The sequence below is a fragment of the Sceloporus occidentalis genome, unplaced genomic scaffold (assembly GCF_023333645.1).
Source record: "Sceloporus occidentalis isolate IW3139 unplaced genomic scaffold, rSceOcc1.0.p SCAF_3, whole genome shotgun sequence".
Taxonomy (NCBI): Eukaryota; Metazoa; Chordata; class Lepidosauria; order Squamata; family Phrynosomatidae; genus Sceloporus; species Sceloporus occidentalis.
Window position 1 is genome coordinate 28,062,786 of NW_028316983.1, and position 24,998 is coordinate 28,087,783.

The 24,998-nt window shown below is 40.6% G+C and overlaps 1 protein-coding gene across 3 annotated transcripts in view; it reads left to right on the top strand.

Annotated features, from left to right (window-relative positions):
* SULF2 (sulfatase 2) overlaps positions 1-24,998 on the top strand; it is a 162,403-nt gene that overhangs the window by 76,856 nt on the left and 60,549 nt on the right. For all 3 annotated transcript variants that reach the window (XM_089513881.1, XM_089513882.1, XM_089513883.1), the window contains exons 5-7: positions 4,816-4,985; positions 8,551-8,701; positions 13,759-13,934. In XM_089513881.1, the coding sequence (XP_089370007.1) occupies positions 4,816-4,985; positions 8,551-8,701; positions 13,759-13,934 (497 nt within the window). The remainder of the gene's footprint in view (positions 1-4,815; positions 4,986-8,550; positions 8,702-13,758; positions 13,935-24,998) is intronic.

A 24,998-nucleotide genomic window follows, 5' to 3' on the forward strand; every position in this document is an offset into this window, starting at 1 on the left:
CATCGCTTCAGGAGATTATTTTAATGATTTTTCAATTTCTTTGTGTATTTATGTTTCCAAAAATAGCTTTCCTGCTGGCAAAAGAATTAGCAACTTATTGGTGCTATTTTGAACAATTGACCTCCTTTCTTTCTTTCTTTCTTTCTTTCTTTCTTTCTTTCTTTCTTTCTTATAATCTCAGATGTCTGAGTGCCAAATGACATGTAATCAAAATCCAGTAGAATGTTCATATTCAGTTGGATTCTTTGTCAAGTATTGTTGTCATTGTTATTCTGATCTCTAAAATATTTTGTCACTATTACATTTTACAAGGCCTTTTTTCTGAACTGGAGAAAGATAGCAGAATTTTCAAAGAAGCCTGTGATTGTCCAGTCATTTGACCACATTCAGTTTGCCAAAATCACAGAGCTATCCAAGAGAATGCAGGAGCGCACGAATCCAGATGGGGTGAATGTCACTTCATCTGTGACTGAAAACATACATTTATATTCTCTATTCACATAATGCACACACACATCTGAAGTAATGGGTAACCCTGCTCACTGTGTCTGCAGAAGGTTTTCTTAAACTCTATAAAAGAGGTCAATGTAAATTTGTCCTGACTTGACTCACTTCTTTGTGGTATGTGCTTCGCTGTATCACAGATTCAAATGGCTTTGTTCCCCTCCCATGTTGGTGACATTCTGGGCTCATTAGCAAAGTTCTGCCTCCCGTCATTCTCCCAGGCCCATTTTCACCCACATTTTCTGGTTGTCTTCTTTTGGCTGTAGGGGACATGTGCACACACAGCCATCCATATGATGAAACCATCATCCTAGTACTTTGCCACATAACCCCTTTGCTCATTTACTTCCCTCCCTTCTTCCTGTTTTATCCCTGCTTTCCTTCATAGACATCCCTGTGGCATACTGGATCTTTGCCTCTTCTGAAATCATTCCAAGGGGAAGAAGATGGGATGGAGGAGGTGGAAGTGGACAGAACAGGACAGGGGTGGATTTATTGGGGGGGGGATGTGAACTGTGCGAGAGTAGGAGTATGGGAGCAAAATGCAAAACTCATTCTGGCTCTGCCTGCAAAACTTCGAAATGGGAGGATTAAAGACCTACTCATCAGGATTAACTCCAAATCCAATGCTGTGCCATGTTTTTTCCACAGTAGAGACCCATTGATTTATATGGGGTATTATTGCCTATTGGATTTGGGATTTTAGCCAGAGGCATATTTACAAGGGATCAAGACCCACTCATGTGCACATGCATGCCCCTTTTGCATGGTGACATGGCACAAGTTTTTGTGCACTCCAATCTTTATTCATCAGTTGCAAGTGGGCTAGAGTGCAGGGAAACTTATACCAAATAAAATGTATGAGTGTGATTGTGCTGGCTGAGCTTCCCTCTTTGAATTTTTATCAGGTATGCACTGCTTGCTGAGGTATGAAAAGGAGCATCTTTGGTTTTGGTTGATTCTCCCTCCCCCTTTCTCTTACCTAGTTTCTTGGAGGTGAGGTGCTGCTTTTTCTCCCTGAGGGATGTTCTGCGAGAACCATCTTTTGGGAGGGTGGCAGAGGTCTCTGGTTTGCTTCTAGAATGCAAAATATGAAAGTTGAGCAAAAGTGGAGAGATTCATGCATATATTTCGTTCCCTCCCTGCTGCCACTGCCCCCATCAGTAGCTCCCCCACACATACCAGGCATATATCATAGAAACAAAGGGAAGCAAAGGAAATTTTTCTGATAAATAATGTGCATAACTAGTGGTGCCACTAAAAGGGTGCGGGGGATGGTGAGGACAGCACCAAATGACACTCCACAGGTGGGGTGACACCCTGGGTCATCGTGCCACTGCAGCTGAGGGCTTCACTGCAATCCCAGCTCTCTCCTCAGGGAGGGAACTGGGCCAACAATGAAGCCAGAAGGGGTGACCATCGGGGAGAGGGTGCAGGCCACAGCTGCCACCACCAGCCTTCAGCAGCTGCCACACACACACATTGGGTGTTGCCAAGCATGGTGATGCCACTGTGAATAACTACACTGATTTAACACAAATTTAAAAGAATTTTTGGAACATTTGCAAGTAAGTTTTGTATGTCCATGTGATTTTTTTCACTGTTGTTGTAAAAGGAGCTCTGGTGGCACAATGGAGCCCTGGTGGTGCAGTGGTTAAATGCCAGTACTGCAGCCATTCATAGCCACAGGGTTATGAGTTCAATCCCAGGCAGGCCTCCAGGATCCACTCAGCCTACCCAAAGGTAGGCAACTGCCAAGGTAGAGTACAGCATTGGCTCTCCATGGCGTAACCTGCACACACCATTGGCACATACAATTTTTAAAAAATCTATTTTCTTTCCCTGTAATGTTTTTGGCTCCAAAATTGGGGCAGGATTTTGCCATGTTCTCCACTACCTAGTTTCTTTGGGTCTTGCAGACCCAACGATTCACCCAGAATGTAATCTGGAATGTTAACAAAACATATCACTTTGACCTAATGGCAAAATGGCAAAAGGTGGAATATAAATAATATAAAGTTGATAAAATTACACTCACATTCATAGGGAGCTTTGAGAAGGCACTGAGGACTTTTTACATTTTTTCCAAATTTGGGTGTGGGCCTCAGAAACACTGTGGCTACACTGAGTCCATTGGCCACACGTCTCCTGTGCCATTGTATTCCAATGTTGTTGTCTACTCTGAAAGGCACTGACTTTCATGCTCTCAGTCAGGACTTCTTTTCTCCCTTACATTTGCTATTTAATCCTTTCCCAAGTGGGAAAAACATAAGCCCTTTACCTAACATTAGGAAGCATTACTTTTGAGAACTACAATTGCCCGAATCCTCCTGTTCACATGGCTAGTGGCCATGTGCACTGGGGAATGCTGGAAAATATAGTCCAGGAGAGTTGGTGGTACAGTGGCTAGATGTCTATACTGCAGCCACTCACTCACAGATGTCAAGGTTCAATACCAGCCAGGGGCTCAGGATTGAGTCAGCCTGGCATCCTTCCGTAGGTCGCTAAAATGACCTCCAGCATTGTTGGGGGCAATTAGCTTACACTTAGGGAGTGTTTAAGTGCATTGATAAGTGGTATAGAAATGTATTTGCTATTGTTATTACAGCTGGAAGTGATTTCTGTTTTTCCAGATCATATTCATGCAAATCAAACTGCAATGAGCAGATGAAAGTAGGACGTTGCCTAGTAGTTGTGGTACAATGGTATAAAATTACAACAACAACAACAACAACAACAACTTCATTTCTGTTTCTTACCCACCTTTCCCCAAGGTTCAAAGCAAGGTACAACACAGATTAAAATACAAGATATAACTAAATACATGAAACCAATTAATCACATAGGTTAAAACACATAAATATAGGATTAAGATTACCATTACACATTGAAATAATTTTTACATTGTGGTACAGTGGCATAGTTTCACCTTTGGGAGTGGGGAGCAAGAAAATAGGTTCCTACAAAGTGAATTCTATCCTGACCTACTTATCTATGAGACTGAGCAGCTTTAAAATGTGGGACAGGAGTAGTAGACAGCAATTTATGTATCTTCTCTAAGGTTCAGTCAGCTTTGTTGTCTATCTATTATTTGTTGGCTATTCCTTTTCAAGGACTATCTGGGATATATAATAAAATACTGTAGAACCTGTTCTTTTTATGCTCAATGGTCCTATGTTTTGGAGAGGGTTCTCAACTCCACTGATTTCTGTTGAAGAGTATGCATATTTTTAAAAAGAAAAATAACCTATTTCCATCTGATTTTGTGAGATATAATTAACTGAGTGTTGTCATGTCCCTTTAATGCCTATAATGTATTTGTATTTGTTACTAGCCCTTGAAGAGGGCCTTTTCTCATTGAGGCCAAAACACATGGGACTTTTTTAAAAAGCTGAATAAACAGTTGATCATCTTGGAGCAGGTGGAGCTAGTCTCCTCACTGTTTTCTGGTCACAGTTAGCACATGTCCCATAAATATTGAAGTCGAGCTTAAACTCACCCCCCTCCCTGAAAAGAAAATCCATCCTTTGTGTCCTCAGACCAGCCCTTTACTGCACCATTTAGCCATTGATTTCTACCTTCACCTACCCTATTTTCATAGTGTTGCTGATCGCTTCACACTGCTGCATGGAAGGCCCTCAACAAAATCAAATGCCATTAGCAAAAATAGAAACATTTCCCAAAGTAAGTTTGACACACATTCTCTGATTTAGTATTGCGTGTATTTTGCATTTGAGAATGTTGTATTAAAGATGGCTAAAGGTTTTTTAATACATTTTAACAGCTGAACAAAATATTTCATGGCTTGTTCTGAGTTGCTTAGCTTCAGCAGGTTTCAAAAATAGCTTTGTATGGTCATGAAAGCTGGGAAGTTATGAAAGCTGTTGTGGGGGGGTGTGTGTGAAATTAAATAGTTTGAAATATGGTGCTGGATCCCTGTAATGTTTTTGGCTCCAAAATTGGGGCAGGATTTTGCCATGTTCTCCACTACCTAGTTTCTTTGGGTCTTGCAGACCCAATGAGTCACCCAGAATGTAATCTGGAATGTTAAAGAAACATATCACTTTGACCTAACGGCAAAATGGCAAAAGGTGGATTATAAATAAAATAAAGTTGATAAAATTACTCTCACATTCATAGGGAGCTGGAAAGTACGTTTTTTTAATATATATATATATATATATATATATATATATATATATACACTAGCAACTTTTAAAAACCCAGGGTTGTTTTTTAATCTAATATTCTCATCAGAATAGATAGCTTTTGATGTTGTCCTGCTAAACATTCTCCTTCTCGTCTTTTTAGGATTATCTGACCGACTTGATCACCAATGACAGTATTAGCTTCTTCCGAATTTCAAAGAAGATGTATCCCCACCGGCCAGTTTTGATGGTTCTCAGCCATGCAGCTCCTCATGGCCCTGAAGACTCAGCACCTCAGTATTCTCATCTCTTCCCCAATGCTTCTCAACACATGTAAGGAAGTAATAATTGTGCTCCTTTCCTCTAGCAAGAGAAAAACTGTGCCAAAGACCTCTCTGCGCCTAATACATTACTTTGATTTGTTGATTTGGGCACACACAGAGACGTGTTATTTTGTAGACTGCTTTCGAAAGTTTAAAATCAAAAGGCTATTGACTTTTTATGAAATATATACAGGTTTGAAGTGCCAGTACAGGCCTAATTGTGTTGGTTGAAAGACAGGAATGGGCAATGTCCTTGAGTTAATGTAGAAAAGGTTGGTTGAACAATATTATAGGACAATTAATCTGCTGAAAGGAATCTTGTGTCTTCTCAAAAATATGCAAAATGACCACTGTGAGATATACAAATTAAGCTCACTTTTCATTTTATATACTCCATATACAACATGCTAGGTTTCTTTGCTGCTTAAATAGGCATTTATCCATGATGGTTGGATAGGTTTTATGGGGGCTCTTACAGTTGTCTCTGTATTTTATTGTTTCATTTTTTTTCCAAGGTCAAATACAATCAGGATTTGTAGAGCAACTAGGATGACTTCCCCTCCTTTTTCCTCCCCCATTTCTAAATGAATTTGAAGTGCTTATTTTTGCCCAGCTTCCAGAATTGTTGTACTCTGTGTATTCGGCCATAAGACGGACAAATCTGTTAAGTATAAGAGGGTTACATTTGTTGTAATCAAAGAAGATCGTGGACTTCGGGTGGATTAAGCAGCAGGAGGTTTCAGATGAGCCAGGAAATCACAAAGCATGCTGGAAGAGGAATTTGCCAAGCGTTTTAGATTCATTCAGGGCATTACATAGCAACAGTTTCCATAACCATCAGCATTTTCAAAGCGGCAGTGTCATTATCCAGCCACAATAACATTCTGAAATCAGAGAGAGCATTAACAATGTAGAGAGAATAATAAGCAACCTTTCCTCCTAAAAAAGGAATCCACCCTTTCCTGTCTCAGAGCACTTTTCAAAATTTTGCCTTCATATCAAAGCTTGCTTTCCATTGTTGAAACACATTAGAATTCACTGTAATGTAATTTGCTGTAATACAATATAAACATGTATTGATCAATAATTTTATTATGGTCAAAGACCAGCAAATCAAAAATAAAATAACATATATAACAACAATACAATATAAACATGTAAGGCTATTAGAACATTGGACAGATGAAGAGTAAAATGCATGTCTGCAGACCCTTCCTTCCCCATTCCATCTCACAACTGTGATCATTCAGACACTATGGAGATTATCACATGGGCATAGAATGTCATTGTCCCACCCCTGTCCCGTCCTTTCTGCGCAATCACAGGAAGGTCTTTCAGGCAACGTCATGCTTTTCTGGACATTATCCCATCTAGAAAGTGCAAGCAGCAGCGAAAGACTTTAATATGACGTTGTGGTGCTCCTGTCATTGTTCCATCATTGAAGTTGCATTGCCCAGCATTTTGCATTAATGGGAGTTTGCGTTAATGCAGTGCCACATCAATGACAGGGTAATGACAGGATCAGCACTATGTTATGAAAGGCTTTCGTGTGATTGCTATCATGGATGGGATAAAGACAGGGGAGTGATCCCATCCCTTTCTCGGCTATGTGTAATAATCTCCTGTGACTTCAGAATCTATGGGGATTATCACACGGAGGCACTTACCATCTGTAAAACATTGGGAAAAGGTTCCTGAAGCGCAGTGTGATGGCACATTGTGCTTCTAAAATATCATTGAGGCATGCCGCTTCTCTCCCTTCGGTGAAGTGTTCACAGAGCATCCATTTTTTGAATAACGGGATCTTTCGTTATTCAAAAAATGGCTGCTCCACGAACGCTTTGTCAATGGAAGACAAGCGAGACGCCTCAATGACATTTTAGAAGCATGATGTGCTATCATGCTTTCATGCTTCAGGAACGCTCCAGGAACCTTTTGCCCATGGTAAGGCTCCGTGTAATAAGCGCCATGAACTCCCTCCACCTCCAGTTTGTTTTTTGTTGGAAACCCAGTGAAGTATTTTGAATATCTCAAAAGCCTGCAATCTTTTTTTATCCTTTTAGTTTGTTTAATAAAGTTATTCCACTAATATGGATATTTCCATTTTTTCATATGATCAGCCTCTGTATTTTTATGCAATGTAGGCTATCTTAATCAAGCTCACTTTCCCAGGTTATGTGGACAGCATGTAGAATGATAGCAATGCCCAATGTTTTGATGTTTGCTTAACTGGAGAATACAACACAAAAGACAATAAGCAGAAAGCATTAGCTACCAGACAAGGGCAGAAATCCACGTTTTCAAACTAGACCGTGCAGATTTCAGAACAGTTACTATACTGAGTTGCAACAAAGTAGGTAATGCTGTTTGGCTGGTAGATGCTGGGTATATCATTTTGGCTAGGGAAATTCAGAGGGTTGTAATTCAAAAAGACTTCTCAAAACTCTGGTTAAAAAAGCTAGGTCAGGACCAGAGGACTTTAACTAAAGTGATTATAAGCATTTCATACCCCTTGGTTCCTGCTATGTGATCAAATAGGTTTAAATTCACCACATTGCTAAGTAATATAGAATAACCTTTTCAGCAAGTTGGATGTTATTGTTAAAGAGCCAAAGTGAGCCATGGCAGACTGTGCAAATGAAATTAAAATAGCTCTATCATTCTTCTGCTCCTCGGTTAGGACAGGAACTTCCTAATGCTAGTCTGCTTCTTTTGAAATATTTTCTCATTTACTCAGAATATTACTTGCTATTTCGGTTGGTTTTCATTTGAGCAGAACAATTTTCACATTCCCAGCTTCTAGATAAATCATGAAAGTGATGCAATATTTATAACATTTCCCTATCTGCTGTGGAGAATTTAATCCTACCTTAGAGGTTTATTCTTAACAGAAAGAGATCTCCCATCTCTCCATGCCTCAAAATATCAATTCTGGAAACATGTAACAGGCCACATTGCTGAAGATCATTTGCATACTCAGTTTTAGGTAATTAAGAATATTTGCTTTAATTTTGGTTTAAGACCTCAGTCAGTGGACACATTTGTTTGCAACAAAAACAACCCTTTCATGAATAGAATTAGAAGGATGAGCAACTTCATTTGCTGGATTGTAACTTTCATTATCCTTCACCCACTGGCTGTGCTGTGTATTGCTGATGAGAATTCAGTTTGACAATATCTTTATGGCCACAAAATGTCAATCCTTGCCCTATAACTTAGTGTCATTATGCTTCATCAGGACTAGAAATTTATTTTGTATTTTAAGTGGGGAAAGTAAGAATTTCGAAATTCTCATGACATTTCACCAGCTGTGTACAATGAACTTGGAGCTGATGCTACATTGTTTGCTGTACACTGTCCCTGGTCTTAGTATATGTGAATTCCAAAGGTTAGCAATACATGAGATCTAGAAATCTGTTTTAAAAAATGAAATGTGGACCCTGAATTTTATGTTCACTCCTACATTGAATGTTGGTTAGTATTTGTGCAAATTTCCAGAATATACAATATTTCAGCAGAATGGGTGGCATACTATGTTTATTCTACCAACAGTTGCTCATTATTTCTCTTTCTAGCACACCCAGTTATAATTATGCTCCAAACCCAGACAAGCACTGGATAATGAGGTATACTGGCCCCATGAAACCCATTCATATGGAATTCACCAATATGCTACAGCAGAAGCGCCTTCAGACACTCATGTCTGTGGATGACTCTATGGAGGCGGTAAGAGTTATTATGTCATCCTCTCAGTTTTGTATGTAAGTCTGACATCTGAAAAGCATGTAGAACTTTGCCAAGCTAAACACAGACTCTCATAATCTCAAGACCGCAGCTTTTCCATTTGGTTTATGTGGTTGCATTGCCCCAGGTGGAACAGTAGCACTATGCTATAAAATTTAAAATTTTGTGCTCTCAGCCGTGCTCTGAGAGTTACCAGCTGTGGCATGCTATTTTCAGTGTGTTCTGGGTTACCTTACTAGGAAATATAAATGAGTTTGATATGAGTTACATTAAGAGGAGGCAGTTCATTGGAACTTAAAACAGCATGCTGAACCATGTTGATAGTTGCAGTGTTTTTTTTATAGTGCTCTATGTCAGGAAAGCTACAGATAGAAGATGGCTGGAGGAAGTTGACTATTTAAAGCGATTGCAGTTAAGAAGAGTAAAATGGAGACTTTTGAGGCAGTCCTGAGATTATGAAGGGAGAAAGCAGAGACAACCATAATGAGATCCACAGGCCTTACTGTGGACTCCTCCCTCAGCTAAATCATGCCTCCTGTGCTTCTCAAACAGGGACTAAGGTGGTTATTCCAAAAGATAAGGAGAGCTACTTACAGAACTTTGAAAGAGGGCACAGATTATTGGTTTATGAGCAACCTTGGGGTCCTAGTGCATTATCTTGCAAAAATGGAAATTCACAGTCACATTGCATATAGAACACTGGACTTATTGCAGGTTGGTATGAGAGACAGTAGCATTCCATAGGAGGCTGGTGGAAAATATCTGAGCATATGGTACACCTTTTTAGAATTGTTTGAGAGTTAGCCTAATGAAGATGGGCATCCCAAATGCTTTTCATTTACTAGCAACTTACCTCCTTCCTTTATTTACTGCTTGCACTGTGTCACTGTCAAGTTGATATGGAAGTGTTCGTGATAGGTTCTCCGGGCCCGGGGATGGCGGTGTTTCCACCTGTCCTGAACAGGATCACGCTTCCCGTGAAAGACTCTGTTCGCAGTCTGGGGGTGCTCCTTGACTTGTCGCTCCACCTTACACCACAGGTGGATGCGATGATCAGGAGCACATGTTATCAGCTTCGGTTGATACGCCAGCTGCGTCCCTACCTGGGCCGGGAGGACCTTGAAACGGTAGTACATGCTCTGGTAACCTCTCGTTTGGATTTCTGCAATGTGCTCTACATGGGGCAACCCTTGTACCTTACCCGGAAGCTGCAATTGGTGCAGAATATGGCGGCAAGACGGGTCACTGGTATTTCCAGGACCAGTCATATAATACCGGTCCTTAAAGACCTCCATTGACTGCCTGTTCGCTTCCGGGCGCAATACAAGGTGTTGGTTATTACCTATAAAGCCCTAAATGGCTTGGGCCCAGGGTACTTGGAGGACCGCCTCTCTCCATACAATCCACCTCGCACACTCAGGTCAGCCGGGAAGCAATTGTTAAGGGTCCCAGATACTAGGTATGCCATCACCACTCAGAGGGCTTTTTCTATCTTTGCCCCCAAGTTCTGGAACTCGCTTCCCGGCGAGCTCTGCTCGGCCGCCTCGCTGGACCAATTCAAGAAGGGGTTGAAGACACATCTGTTCCAGCAGGCATACCCCTGACCCCCGAAGTACTCCCCCCTCCCCTCTCAGCAGCATTGGAAGCTGGCTTGAGATTTTTTTTGGGGGGGGGGAATGATGTAATTGTGTTTTACCCTGATTTTATTGTTGATTTTATTGTATTGGGGATGTTTTTAACTATGTTGTTAAACCGCCTTGATCCTTGGAAAGGCGGTATATAAATAAAATTTTATTATTATTATTATTATTATATTCATGTACCTATTACATTGATCTCTTGTCTCTCTGTGTATGGAAATGAAGGTGAATCAATTTTGGGTTATACAGTGTGTCCTTGCCTTACGCGGGGGATCCATTCCGGATCCCGCCGCGTAAGGCGAATTCCGCCTATGCTCGAGCCCCATTGGAAACAATGGGGCTCGTGTGCGGTGGCGCGGGAGCACGCGAGGCGCAACGGGCGCGGGCGCCCCGCGGCTTGAGCACATATGCTCAAGGCCGCGTATGGCACGGGCAGGCTGTACAACTAAACATAGGAGATTATAACACGGGCAAATAAAGCATCCTTTCCCCGATGGGATAAGGTCACCTTATGGGTTGCTAGCAGGTTTTATCATATGCTAAAATGCTGACTTTGTCACAGGACAATTACAACCCATCCCCCAGCCATGCTTAGCCGATTTTCAAGAATGGGAAGCTTCTGTATTGGACAATTGGTGTGCTAAGTGTGGCTGGGGGATGAGTTGTAGTCATCCTGTGACAGAGTTGGTGTTTAATGTGTGATAACGCCTGATAGCAACCCGTAAGGCAACCTTATCCCTTTGAGGGAAAGGATGCTTTATTTGCCCATGCAATAATCTCCATAGTTAAGGTTTTATATGTGAAGTTATCAGAAAGGACAGGGACATGCAACATATAGGACGTATGGGTGGGTTGGGGTTGACTGTCTGTCTTTGCATCAGAAATCAATAAATACCTTAAATGGGGCGTGGGTTAATGAGGCCAGATCCTCTCGCCCACTTCCCATAAGTATGAATGGAGCTAGACAGGGGACCTAAGTAAATGAAGCAGTGGAGAGCTGGAAGACTCCTCCTCCTCCACTGGGCTCATAGTCACAGAGAGACACAACAGAGACATCCAAGCTATTGTGAGGTGAGGGGTTAAATAATCCTGGTAGGAGCCACTCTTCTAGCCTTCTGGGTGCTAAACATTATCAGTATATCACACAGCATTTGCTGTTTGAGAGTCATATAGCTTACCTGTGCACTCTAAGGCACTGCCTGAACATTTCAACCACAAACTACTTGAGGAAGAAAAGGTGCTTTGGGGATGAAAACAGCTTCCCTCACCACTGGAACTATTGCTCATGTTCATGTTGGGGTGGTGGTGTCCCCTTATCTACAGTTTTAGAAGAGAAGAAGGGTGGTTCCCCCTACTATTACTCTATCTAAGCCATAGTGTCCTTAATGGCATGGGGCCTTGAAATATTTGGGAGCATCTGCCAATGTATACCTACCTCAGTATGAAGATATAGTCAGGGAATTCTCGTCAACATGCTTAAGAAGATCTCTTCTTAAAAAAATAAAGGCACCTCAGTATCATAGAATTGTAGAGTTGGAAAAGACCACAAGGGCCATCTAGTCCAACCCCTTGCCATGCAGGAACTCTCAATCAAAGCATATATTCACACATCTTGTACAATGTTCTGCTGACTGGCAGTGAGCTTGAACTCAAGACTGTGGTATTAGAACAAAGCCAAATAACCTCACAGATCTAAATATGCCTCTGTGCTGTGGTGACATTCATTTCACCTGCCACCTTCTGTGAAAATAGATGGGCTTGTATTCAAGCCTGTAAAACTGCCAGTCAGACATGGAGACAAAACAATTTATCGCTACTTATCCGATCTTCTTGCATTTTGTTCCTGTCATTAAGTATAATGCAAGCATCCTAAGAAGCCCAAGGTAAGATTATATGCATGCCCTGCATCATCTTGCTAGTTATTATGATTATTACTATTATTGGTGATTGGTAGTTTGTTTTCTCTAGGAAGATATAATCTCTATCAAATGCTACTGCATTCATTGGGAGAAAATTGCCACCAGTGTTGTAACTTGCCTAAATTGATGGGGTTTGGTTTTAACCCTAAATCAGCTAGTCGGGAAACTATATATGCACATGTATATTTTATAATTATAATTAGGCATTATGAATTTTTATAATCCAGCCAGTCAGTCAAACTCAACCTTCTGGCTTTTCATAAATACTTTCCAAAAGTAATTATTTCTTGAGTGCTTTTCTAAATCAGCAAAGAGATAACTCTGTCATCATAATATGTATCAGTTTGCACTCTTGATTTCCTAAAGACAGATGCTCTTTTAAGGAAAGTGTCATAAACATTTTGGATGAATATGTTTTGCCCAAGATGTGCTAATACAGATATAAAAACTAGTGATTGGAAAACTTTTTTTTTCTTGGGGGGGGGGGCTACATCTTCTAGAATCTCGCATCTAACAAGGCCACTAGCTGTGCTGGCAAGGGTATTCTGGGATATGTAATCCCAAAGAGTCGACTTTGACCAAGACTACTGGCACATAATTCCTTGACAAATACGCTAATTATGGCCAGAATCCTGTGGGTGTAATGCAGTGCTATATGTCAGACCTTATGTCATCATAGCTCACTTTTGGGGGTGATTTCAGAGGTGAGAATTCTGTTTTAACCACACAGTGATCAAAATCCCCTCCAAATTCCAATCTGAAAGCAGCACACCAACTTACAGGAAAATAGCTGGTTACATTCCACTGATCTGCCTACTCCCCAACAACACAGCAATGGGAATGTTGGGAAAAGGGCTGTGTTGCTTACAAGATGGATTTTGTGGAAGATAGCATTAGGAGACATAACATTTGTCAGTGCAGGATTATAGCTCATGCTTGTTACTTTTGTTAATTATGCTAGGTATATTAAGTACTACATACTGGGTACATTAAGTGTTGAAACCATAATGCTTGAGGCAATGCAAAACCTATACTGAATTTGTAATGTGTACCATTCAAGTGGTTTTATAAGACTGTTGATGTTTTTTTAAAGTCATCATGGGGCAAAAGGTAGTTGGTCAACATAGCACACAGTCCTCTGCTTTAAATGTTTAGTGGTCTGATATTTCTGGACTTGAACATTGTGGAGTGACTAAATCATCTCTGTTGTTTGCAATCCCTGTCTTCATTTATCCTTTGCATCTATTTTGGGTTTAGCACTAAGTTGTGCAAGAAACCATTATTTCAATATTGTCTTATTGTTCCCCCTTTTTTTCCCTTTTAAATGAGAAGAAGCCAGAGCAAAAAGTCAAGAGATTAAAGGACAGACTATCTGAAGTGTTAGACTTTCATGAATCAATGAACAAAATGATCATACAACAACATGTTGTGTGTGTGTTTGCAGTCCACCATGCTATGCTACTGTGTTTTTGTTTTTCAGATTCACAATACACTGGTGGAAACAGGTGAACTGGATAATACGTATGTTATATATACAGCAGACCATGGCTATCATATCGGTCAATTTGGATTGGTGAAAGGAAAATCCATGCCGTATGAATTTGACATCAGAGTCCCATTCTATATACGAGGTCCAAATGTGGAAGCTGGATCCTTGTAAGTTCACAGCGTTTGTGGCTCAGTTCATAGAATTGTGTGCTTGGTTATACATTGCCCTCCATAAACCACTCTTTGTTTCCTTTCACAGTCTTACTTACAGTCTATCACAGAGGTCCCCAGACTGTGCTCTTTAAGAGATTTTGGACTTCAGTTCCTAGAATCCCATGCTATTGGCCAACATGGCTGAGGCTTCTGGGAGCTGAAGTTCAAAATCTCTTAAAGGGCACAGTTTGGGGACCACTGGTCTAGCAGTTCTCAAACTACTGCTCTTTTCTCACAAGACAAAAACATAGAAGAAATCACCTTGGGAACATTCTGTTATTAAGGTCTCCTCTTCTGGGTTCCATCTCCCTTGCTTTATCAACCCCTATCCTCTAGCCTAGTCTTTGTTCTCTCTCCCAACTAAGTACCTCTCCCCCTTTTCTGTCAAACCACTGTATTATGTTGATCCCAGATGTCATGTGGTTGCAACCAAGGAAAGAGCCTTTTCTGCTAGGTCCATTTCGGAGATACTCTTCTGGAGATTCTTGCCCTGTGCCAGACTTAATGAGTTTTAGATGCTAGGTGAAGATAGTCAGCCCTTTGTATCCACAGATTCAACTATCCATGGCTCCAAAATATTTTTAAATATATAAACTATAAAAAGCAAACCTTGATTTTGCCATTTTATGTATGGGGCACCATTTTACCACACCATTATATTTAATGTGACTTGAGCATCCTCTAATTTTGGTCTCCCTGGGGAGTCCTGGAACTAAACCCTAGCAGATAGCAAGTGCACACTCTACTTTCAGGTGTTTTTTTAACTCTCAGGCAATAGGATGGGACATTTTTGACTCCTAGACCACATTATTGCAGAATCAAATCTGTAAATTTGGCATTCTGCAAGCAATGTACTCCAAATATCTGATTTATTTATTTATTTATTGCAATTGTTTTATCACCTCTCAACCTACCAAAGCTCCTGAAGTGATAGACAAGGGCCCTCTCCAGATGGGTCCTTTGCGGCGCGTTCGCGATGTGCTAGGGTTGCCTCGGGGTGGTGCGTGCACACGCCCCGCAACCCTAGCATGTTGTGCACGCGACGCTGTTACGCAGTGCCTTACACACGGCGTGCGTAACTGTTACGTCACAGCTGGGCAGCTTCCATACAGAGCTGCGCAGCTGCGACGTATATGTGCTGTCTTTGGCGCTTTGCGGCGCAGCAAAAGGAGCTGCTTTTTTGAGCTCCTTTTCTGCTGCGCAGCTGCGGCGCACAATTTGTATGCTGCGGCACAGCTGCACAGCAGAGAGAGGCACTGAGGAGGTGCCTCTTCTGGGTGGTCTGTACCCCGCTTGTGAATCTTAGAACACTAAGTACATAACTAAAAACCAATTAAAACACACCCCAAATCATCTTTAAGAGTACAGTAGTTCTAAAGCTAGACAATTAAAAACAGTTTTAAAAACAGCCGGGGCAGACACCTTTAACTTATGATCCAAAGGGAAACTGAAATGGTATAGTTTTTACTGCCCATCAGAAAGGCAAAAAGGAAGGATACAGCCTGACCTCCCTCAGAAGGAAGCTCAACAACTGTGGTTCTGCTGACAAGAAAGCCTCGTCACATATATACACCAACCAAACCTTTTAGGTTGATGAGACATGTAACAGAAGTTCAAAACACACTGCAGAAATAATTCAATTTCAGACCGCTTTAACTGCCTTGGCTCAATGCTAAGGAATTCTGCGAACTATCATTTTGTGAGACATTTAGCCTTCTCTATCAGAGAGCTCTGGTGCCACAACAAGCTACAATTCCCAGAATTCCCTAGAACTGAAACATGGCAGTTAAAGCAGTCTCAAATCGGATTATTTATGCAGTGTGTTTTGGACCAGAGTTTCTCCTCAGGTTTTAGGCAGGCTTGTATGGGGGAGGCAGTCTTTCAGATATTTTGAGCTCAAGCACCTTCAAATGAGCTGCGGAGCAAATTGGAAACCAGTGCAGTTCCTCTAAGATTGGATTATGTGGTCTCTAAGGGGTTGTTCCCACTTAAGATTTGAAACGATTTAAAATACAACGTTTTTAATAAAATTGATTCAAAATAACACTGTTCTTATCCCGCTATCTGAATCGCTTTGTTCATCGTTCCCATCTGGTTATTTAAATCGAAGTTTTTACCTGCAAGCGTTCCTACTTGGCATGAAATCGGTGTTTAAATAAAGCGATTCTTCTCCTCCATACCTTATTTGGAGCTGTCAATCAATAGTACGTCAGAATGACGTAACGTTAATCCGGAATATTTGGAAGCGATTTATCTTTTGGCATCGTTTCCATTTCATTGACTGTTTGTGAATTTAGCGAATTTAGGAAACCCAAGCTCTTTCCAGAGGAACTATGGGATAGGTTTTCCATGACAGCATCCCCTCTTCATGTCTCCCAAGACAGCCAGGGAGAATCCCTTCAGAGAGCCCAGAGATCAATGGGGGAGGCTGCTGGAAAAGCGAATTTAGGAAACCCAACTTCTTTCCAGAGGAACTATGGGATAGGTTTTCCATGACAGCATCCCCTCTTCATGTCTCCCAAGACAGCCAGGGAGAATCCCTTCAGAGAGCCCAGAGATCAATGGGGGAGGCTGCTGGAAAAGTGAATTTAGGAAACCCAAGCTCTTTCCAGAGGAACTATGGGATAGGTTTTCCATGACAGCATCCCCTCTTCATGTCTCCCAAGACAGCCAGGGAGAATCCCTTCAGAGAGCACAGAGATCAATGAAGGAGGCTGCTGGAAAAGCAGGGAGGGAGCACTCTTCCCAAAGATTCTCTTTCCAGGGTTGGAGGAGAAGGCAGATTCCATTTGAGAAAGGGAGGGAGAAAGGCTCTATCCTCCCCCCCCCCCCCCCATTGATCAGAGCCCTTCCTTGCCTGGGCGATATCAGATGCCTCCTCGTGAGGAGCCTTCCCTTCCCTGTCTGGGCGAGATCAGAGCCCAAGCGGGCAGGGAATGCCTCTTCGAGAGGAGCCTTCCCTTCCTGCCTCTCCTCCGTTAGAAATGGGCTCTCCCCACACAGAGGGGAGGTTGCAATCCACCGGCAGATGCAGGCGCTTGAGCAGCCGGGACTTCAGGCGCTTAAAGCGCTGAAGAGATTAAGCGCCTGTAAACCATTAAAATAAAAAATAAAAATAATCCTTATCTCTTATTGAAAGACCACAGCGGACAAAGGGGTGAGGGAAGCAAAAATGGCGACAGCCATGACGGATGGGGACAGAAAGGGCAACTCCCCCAAGGCCAGCCCCATCGCACTCGGCTCCTCCCATCCATCTAACCCAATTCAAAGGCTGTCGTTCCTATTTAAATACTCCGGTTCCTAACTCGAATCAATGGAAAAACGTAGGTCGGACCCTAGTGTTTTTTTAACACGCGTTAAATGAGGAAAACTCGATTTAAATTTTTATCCCGCTCTACGATTCGATTTGTAGTGGGGACGATTGCGGGTTGCTCTAGAACCGTTCTAGGTTTAAATCGGATCCTAATAGGAACGCCACTCCTTGGATTCGATTCAGAACGCGGGGTTTCACCTAGTGGGAACAACCCCTAAAACTGACACCTGACACTTGCCATGTCCAGTTTTAAAAAACAAAACAAAACCCACCCGGGACAACAACTACAAAAGCTACAAGAAGCCATTGCTTTTTGTCTTTGGGGTACTCAGTCAAACACATTGAAGCCAAAAACAACATCTCATACTGTTTTTACGCAAACTACAATGAAGCAAAATTGAAATTATATGCTCTGGGTTTCAGAATGCTTGACCTTATTGGGGGAAGATTTTTTTTTTTTTTTTTCTGTTTGGGAAGGCACTGGAATTTGGGGACTCTTTGGGAATGTTAAATTCAGAATTAGGAAGTCACTCATTTCAATGTCCTTGGGGTAAAACAGACAGATGAAATAAACCAGTTCAAACCTCTTTGAAGGCAAAGCATTTAGATGCCTCCACAGCAGGCAGAGACTGAAGCTGCACTCCAGAGCTAAAAACTGGAGCAAAATAAAGCTCAGATATTTCAACTTAGCCCAGAAAATGCACGCCTTGGACCCTGCATATAAATGCCCCAACCCAATCCAAAAAAGCGAAAGTGTGACACTTCCAGTGGATATAAGTAAAAAAAATACACAAACCAGACAGTCTAGGAGGGGGCATGGGGTGAAGGGGGCATGTAGGGGATCAGATGATTGTGATTTGCCAGTGTTTTACTGGATACATTGATGCTCCAATGCCCTGTACCAGTATAGGATCACAGGTATGACTGTGTGGTCACAACAGAGGGGCGGTTATCCAGTGGAATGGTATTTAGGCAGCACACAGTTCCCAGCAGTGTGTGTGACCATGTGCATATATGGTGGAGAGGCAAAAAAATAATTCATTTGGTCAGACCATATGGATTCGGGCTGCCTTGGGAGTGGCTGGTGTAGACAGAGGGGTTTCAATCCACTTCTGGAAAATGCAGGTTCCAACTGCTCTTTCCTGCCCATCTGTCCCACCCTTAGTTTGGTAGCTAGTGACTTTTTGCATAGTTAGTTGGAATGACATTACTTTTCCCCCCTATAATGGCCAGAACAAGGTAATGAGATCTCTTCCTGTGTTACTCATTATTGGGTGTGCTGTGACTCAAATCTGAGTAAGCGTGAGGGCATGGAATAGGGGAACTGACAGGGCTAGCTGCACAAAACAGCAGATTCTTTGAAATCACAGGATTTTAGAAAATGTAGTAGCACCTGGCTATTTGGGAAAGACAGAAGTCCCATCTCTAGTTGGGTTATGTGAAGGAGTTTCAGTCCAAGACATCTGGGTAGGTTTTTTAAAAAAAATGCTAGGAAAGGATTGCTTTCTCTTATACAAAACTTTACAATGACTTCTGCATATTTCTTAGAATTTTCAATTTGCAATACCTGAATCTAGATTGCATTTCCTGTAATTTTCAGTGATACAGTTGTAATAATAACTCATTAATAGTGAGTCCCTCCACGTGTTATCTTTCTAAACGGCAGTAACAATAACAAGTTATGGCGTATTGAGTGAGCAGAGTAATGAATAAAGCAGGCAGTTTTTAAAAAACTTTCCAAGCACTGGTTAAACTTTGTTATAGGTTGAAGAGATCCAGTGAAATCCATGGGTCTGAGTTGATCCTGATTAACTGCAGTTCACTTTGTTTCAGTAGATTTTCTTTTAGTATGCACGTCTGGATTCAAGCCTGTATTAGAACTGGAGGAATAGCTGTTTAAAAAAAACAGTATACAGGCAGCAGTTTTCTGACCATTATATTTTTAAAGTGTAAAAATTCAGTTTTATGTATATACATTGTATATACAGTAGGCCCTCTGTTTCCATGAATTTTGCATCCACAGATTCAAGCATCCACTGCTTGAAAATATTAAAAACAACCCCCCCCCAAAAAAAAAACCCTCTTAATTTTGCTATTGTACATAAGAACAACCATTTTACTACACCATTGTATATAATGGGACTTGAGCATCCATAGATTTTGGTATTCATGGGGGATCCTGGAACCAGTCCCCAGTGGATACCAAGGGCTCACTTTATGTTTCTTTACATAGGCCTTTTTATAAGCATTTCCCACCAAATATTCATTTTAAGAACTGCATCACAAGATTTGTATTCTGTGACTGCACAGAGGGCGTTCTCTATCTCGGCCCCGCAGCTTTGGAACTCTCTTCCCGGTGAGCTCCGCTCGGCTATCTCCCTTGACCTATTTAGGAAGAGGTTAAAAACCTTCCTCTTCCAACAGGCTTTCCCCCAGATGTTGTAAGATCTGCTCTCTCCCCGTTGCACTTGTCGCACCAGCACTTTAAGCTAGTTTTTGTATGGTTTTAATCTTGTAATTTTAATATTGTTTTTAATAGTTTATATATTGATTTGGATGCTTATGTGATTACTGTTTGTAAAGTGTACATTTGTGTACTTCTGTGTAACCCGCTTTGATCTGCCAAGGAAAAGCGGGCTATAAATAAACAGTTTATTATTATTATATTATTATTTGGAGATGTATGCAGTCAAAAGATAACTTGTGTTATAATCCAGGAAGCAGGATTCGTTTTCTTAAAAATGGAGACCAAACAAAATTTTCTCATATGTCTATTTCCAATTTAATTGTCTGTATCCAAGTATTAGGCAACCTATATACTGAATTATAAACTACTGTCTGAATCACAGAGGGTTTTTTAATTATGGTGGTGGGAAATCTAAACTGCATACAGTTGTGAAAAAATACCAAGTCATTGTCTTTTGTTAAGCTATAAAAGTATAAGCTATGAGATCTCAAAGTAAAAATACGTTATAATGTTCACTGCCTCAGTAGATCAGATGAATTCAATATTTAAATGGATTATATTTGTACCCTGCCTTGAGCTCTCATAATGCTCTCATAATGAAAGGTAGAATATAAATATTTTAGTATTTTTTAAAAAAAAATCTGTTAAGATAAATGAATTGAATTTTTCTATATGCTACAGTTACCGAAAGAGAAAGAGATGGCATAAAAGGTCTCCTTGGTTTCTCCTTTGAAATTAAAAGTGACAAGCAGTTTCTCAGTAACATACAAGAACACAGAGTGTGAGTGTTAATTAAATGGTAGCTTTGATCAGCTAAGGAATTATGTAAATATACTTTCTAAGTAATTATTTTAATAGTAAATATTTGCACTGAAGCAATTATTTTGGACACAGTGCCACCATATGCAAACTTGAATGTATAGTAGTATACATATATTAGCATAATTAGCACTTGTAGTTTCCTACCCTTAGGTCCCCTCCTTCTTTTAATACAGATACAGCAGACTAAATCAACAAACATATTAAGAATATAGTGAAGTTGGAAAGATCCCTTTTTAAAATTGATTAAATAACTTAAAAGTTTTTCTATTTTAAAGCATTTTGAACAGCTCTAGCAGTTAAAAAGCAAACCAAATTCACTTTAATAGATTTTTTGTGGGTTTTTGGGGCTGTATGTCCATGTTCTAGAAGAGTTTAATCCTGACATTTCACTGGCATCTGTGGCTGGCATCTTCAGAGAAAGAAGATGCCAACCACAGATGATGGCGAAACGTCAAGAATAAACTCTTCTAGAACATGGACAAAACCAACAAAAAACTATGGATGCTGGCCACAAAAGCCTTCGACTTCAAATTTGCTTTCATTTTTTTAAAAAAAATAATAGTATAAAATATAAGGAGCCAGCAAGCTGTAGTGGTCTGAGCAAGAACAAAGTACCAAATTTAGCAGAACATACCAAAAATCCAAATAGGAATTACTTGAAGGATAATGTTGTGATATATGGAAATCAGAGAAGAAGGCACTAGATTCAAAAGAGCACCAGGAGAGAATCTACATTCTCAGACAACCTACCTAATGTTTACTAAAATGTTTGCCCAATCTATTTCAGAAGGAATTACTTTTTTAGGCAATTTAAGCATGGCGTCTGCTTACTCTTGTTTCTTCAAGCCATGCTCATGAGTAACCAGATCCAATGATCAGATTTCCCAAACAAAGGAGTTCTTTCCAGTTCATGTGGGGCAGATTTTAATAAACCCAGTCACTTGAGAATACAGATTTCTTCCTGGTACTGGTGTATTGAGATCATGAGCAGTGATTTGTGAGGACAAAGACCCATAATTCTCTGCCTGACTTTGAGTATACTGAGGAGAAACCAACATGTAGCTAAGTGTGTCATTTCAAGACATTGTTTAGGGAGGAGCCATTTACCTCTGGCCTAGTCTTGCTGTGAGTACATACAAACCAGACCAACTGTACTATACTACCAAACTGGTAAACCTTCTGGAAAACTACAGATGCAAGGGGTCTTCTTAGATAGAGTATAAGATTCTAGGCTTTCCTCATCCTCTTTCTGGCATTGTCATCCCCAACACACAAACACCTGTTATAGGACTGAATAAATTGTGCATGGAGTGGAGAAAGGGATATTCATAATACTGGAGCTTGAGATCACCTTGTGATGCTGTGCTTAGTTAACTGTGAAATGTCTTTCTACCAGGTTTAGTGATAGCCATCACATGGATGAAGCCCAGTGGCAAAGTGAATTCTTTTCATGTAGAAATATTTAAATCCCATCAATCCCTGGTATCTCCAGTTAAAAGGATACATGTAGCAGATTATGGGGAAAACCTCTGCTGGGGAACTGCTGCTGCTAATTAGAGTAGACAGGATCACCCTAAATTGGCATACAACAACAACAACAACATCAACAACATCAACAACAAGGCTATTAGTCACAATGACTGTATGATGCTTGTAGTATCTAAGCCACTGACTGAATCCAGATTGCTGATAAACTAACATGGAAGAAGTTCATTGCTCTCATGACATGTTTTTAGGCTTCCCTAGAGCTTGGAACATTAGGTTTAAAAATTATTTCAATAGTGTTAATATTTATCTACTTATTTTATAAATATCCTGCTTTTCTCCCAAAAATAGCTAAATGTTAAACATTGTAAATAGGGGAATAATGCATTACCATCAATACTAATGATTGAAATCATTTCGTTATTTATGTTTTTGTTAATTAACTCATTATGGTAAACATTTATTTTTGTCTAGATTGTGAAGTTTACAAAGAATGGCATAGAGGTTGTCATTGTTGATTGTAGGGACATATTTTGTTCTTCACACCTTTAGAATAATGGTGTGTTCCTTGCTTCTTCACTATCAAGAACCATGATCTGCAAAGATTAGCAGGGATGGGAGAGTATGAGTTTAAATAACTTTATCTTTTGGCTCCATGCTCCAGCCTTGCTAAACCATATAAAGTGTGTGTTCCACTGAAAAAAATATGAATGAAAAGCAGAATGGGAAGAATGAGAGGTGAAAGCCAAGAGAGAGGAAATTAAAAGGAGTAGGGAAAGGGGAGAAAACTTTCTCTGTAATATTTAAGTGCCTAGCACTGTCTGAACATTAATAAAAATACTAAAGTATTACAAAGGGGTTCAATGACATTTACTTCTGAGTAGATGTTGGGAGTTGTAAATGAATATTTTGGCTTCAAACTAATAGCTCCAATTCACCAGAACCCTCAAAGTGTGGGACTCCCAAATCACGGGGTGTACGGAAAGCATAATACAAGGGATGGGGAGACTCAAGAGAAGAGAAAATGCAGGGTGCAAGCGGGGGAAACATTTCACTTTGTTATCAGCATTTGTAGAGAGAGCCAACATGTTGAAGTGGTTTGAATGTTGGACTATGAGTCTGGAGACCAGGGTTTAAATCCCCACTTGGCCATGGAAACCCACCGGGTGACCTTGGAGATAGTAATAGATAGCATATATTTTTTTTTAAAAAAAATGAACAGAGGAGGAGATCTGAAGAGAGGCGCAATATACCTCCTATTTCCCCCCCCCCCAAGACACTCAGACTTGTGGAGGGACTTTCACACCTAAAGAGCTAAGCAAACCAATCCGTCCCCCATCCCATTCCGTTCCAAGAATTATTTGTATTCTTTCCCATTGTTCTTCATTTGCTTCCAATCACTACTCTTCGTTGTTCTTGTGTGCCTTTAAGCAATTTCTGACTTACAGTGCTAAAGTGACCCTATCATAGGGTTTTTCTATGCAAGATTTGTTCGGGGTGGAGTGTGTTTCCCTTCCTCTGAGGCTGATTGACTATGACTTGCCCAAGGTCACATGGAGTTTCCATGGCCAAGCATGGCTTGGAACCCCAGAGTTGTAGTCCAGTGCTCAAACCACAACGCCACACTCTCCATCTATCCTTCTCCTGGGTTCTGCTGCAAACAGCAGAGTCATGTGATAATTTTATTCCAGGCCCAGTCCTTCTCCGTAGGCCTTCCTGTCTTAGTAAGTTACCAGAAGAAAAGCTTCCCACTCTTAACAGATTTTAACATTCAAAAATTCCACAGATTCCATACAGTAATATGGGAGGGAAAGATTTGTGATTGCATATCAGTTGTCTTTTATGTAAATTTACTAACTGGGGAGTCCATGATAAGTGCACAAGGATACCTATGGTTCTCTGGAATACGTTTTGAAAACCACTAGACCAGACCTGGTTCAGGCATAATGACCCAGTTTAGTGGTTGTTTATCAGACTGAAAATGAGCATTCTGTTCCTCCCACTACACTACTTTTTTCATTTTCCCCTTCCACTCTTGCTCTCCTTATATAGCTTATTCCAACAGTTGCAGAATTTGTTAAATCTTGATTTGCGATTATGTCCAGCAGCTGTTTACGCTTGGGCTACAATTCTGATTTTCACACCATAATTAAAACTTGAATTAACAGTTCTCTAGTTCCACCATAATGGTGTACTATAACAAGTTGCAAAGGAGTGGTTTAGCACCTTTGAGATCAACTGAAAAAAGTTTGTAGCATAAACTTTTGTAGATTCAGTCCGATTCATCAGATGCTGTTGTTCTTAAATGTGCTACAGAATCCATTTGTATCTTTCTATGCTGATACAAAACAACACTGCTATGTTTTTTAATAACGGTACATTATTGTTTATTAAACCCTAGAAGGTCTTGGATTAAGGTATGTGGAAGGCAAGAGGTGGGGCATATAGGTAATTTGAGCCCCAAAATAATGGTTTGAACTAAGCCAAAGAGTCTGTGAACGTCATCATCATCATATGCAATGTAGAGTCCATATACACTGTAGTTAAATTCACAGATCTATAATTAAAAATATCTAGAACCAGAAATCAAAATGTCTGCTGAGGTACAAGTAAAATCATTCCACACAAGAAGGCACAAAATACTGTGGTAAACTGCAAACACACCCAACCTACCCTTATAGTCCATACTTGCCTACAGTTTCCCCTTCCCTATTCAGAAGGCAGGAGATGTAGCCACTTTCTGTAGCTATCTGCTTCCTATAACATAAGTTCAGTGAACAAGTGTCAGCCAAATACACACATTGTACAAGAGGCTGGATCCAGTTTAGCAGTTCTAAAAATAAAGAGTCCTATCCATTAATAGAATACATGGAATCTAGGGGACATTCTCTGATTAGAGGAAGAGTGTGGAGGCAATCTTCACCCATTCTTC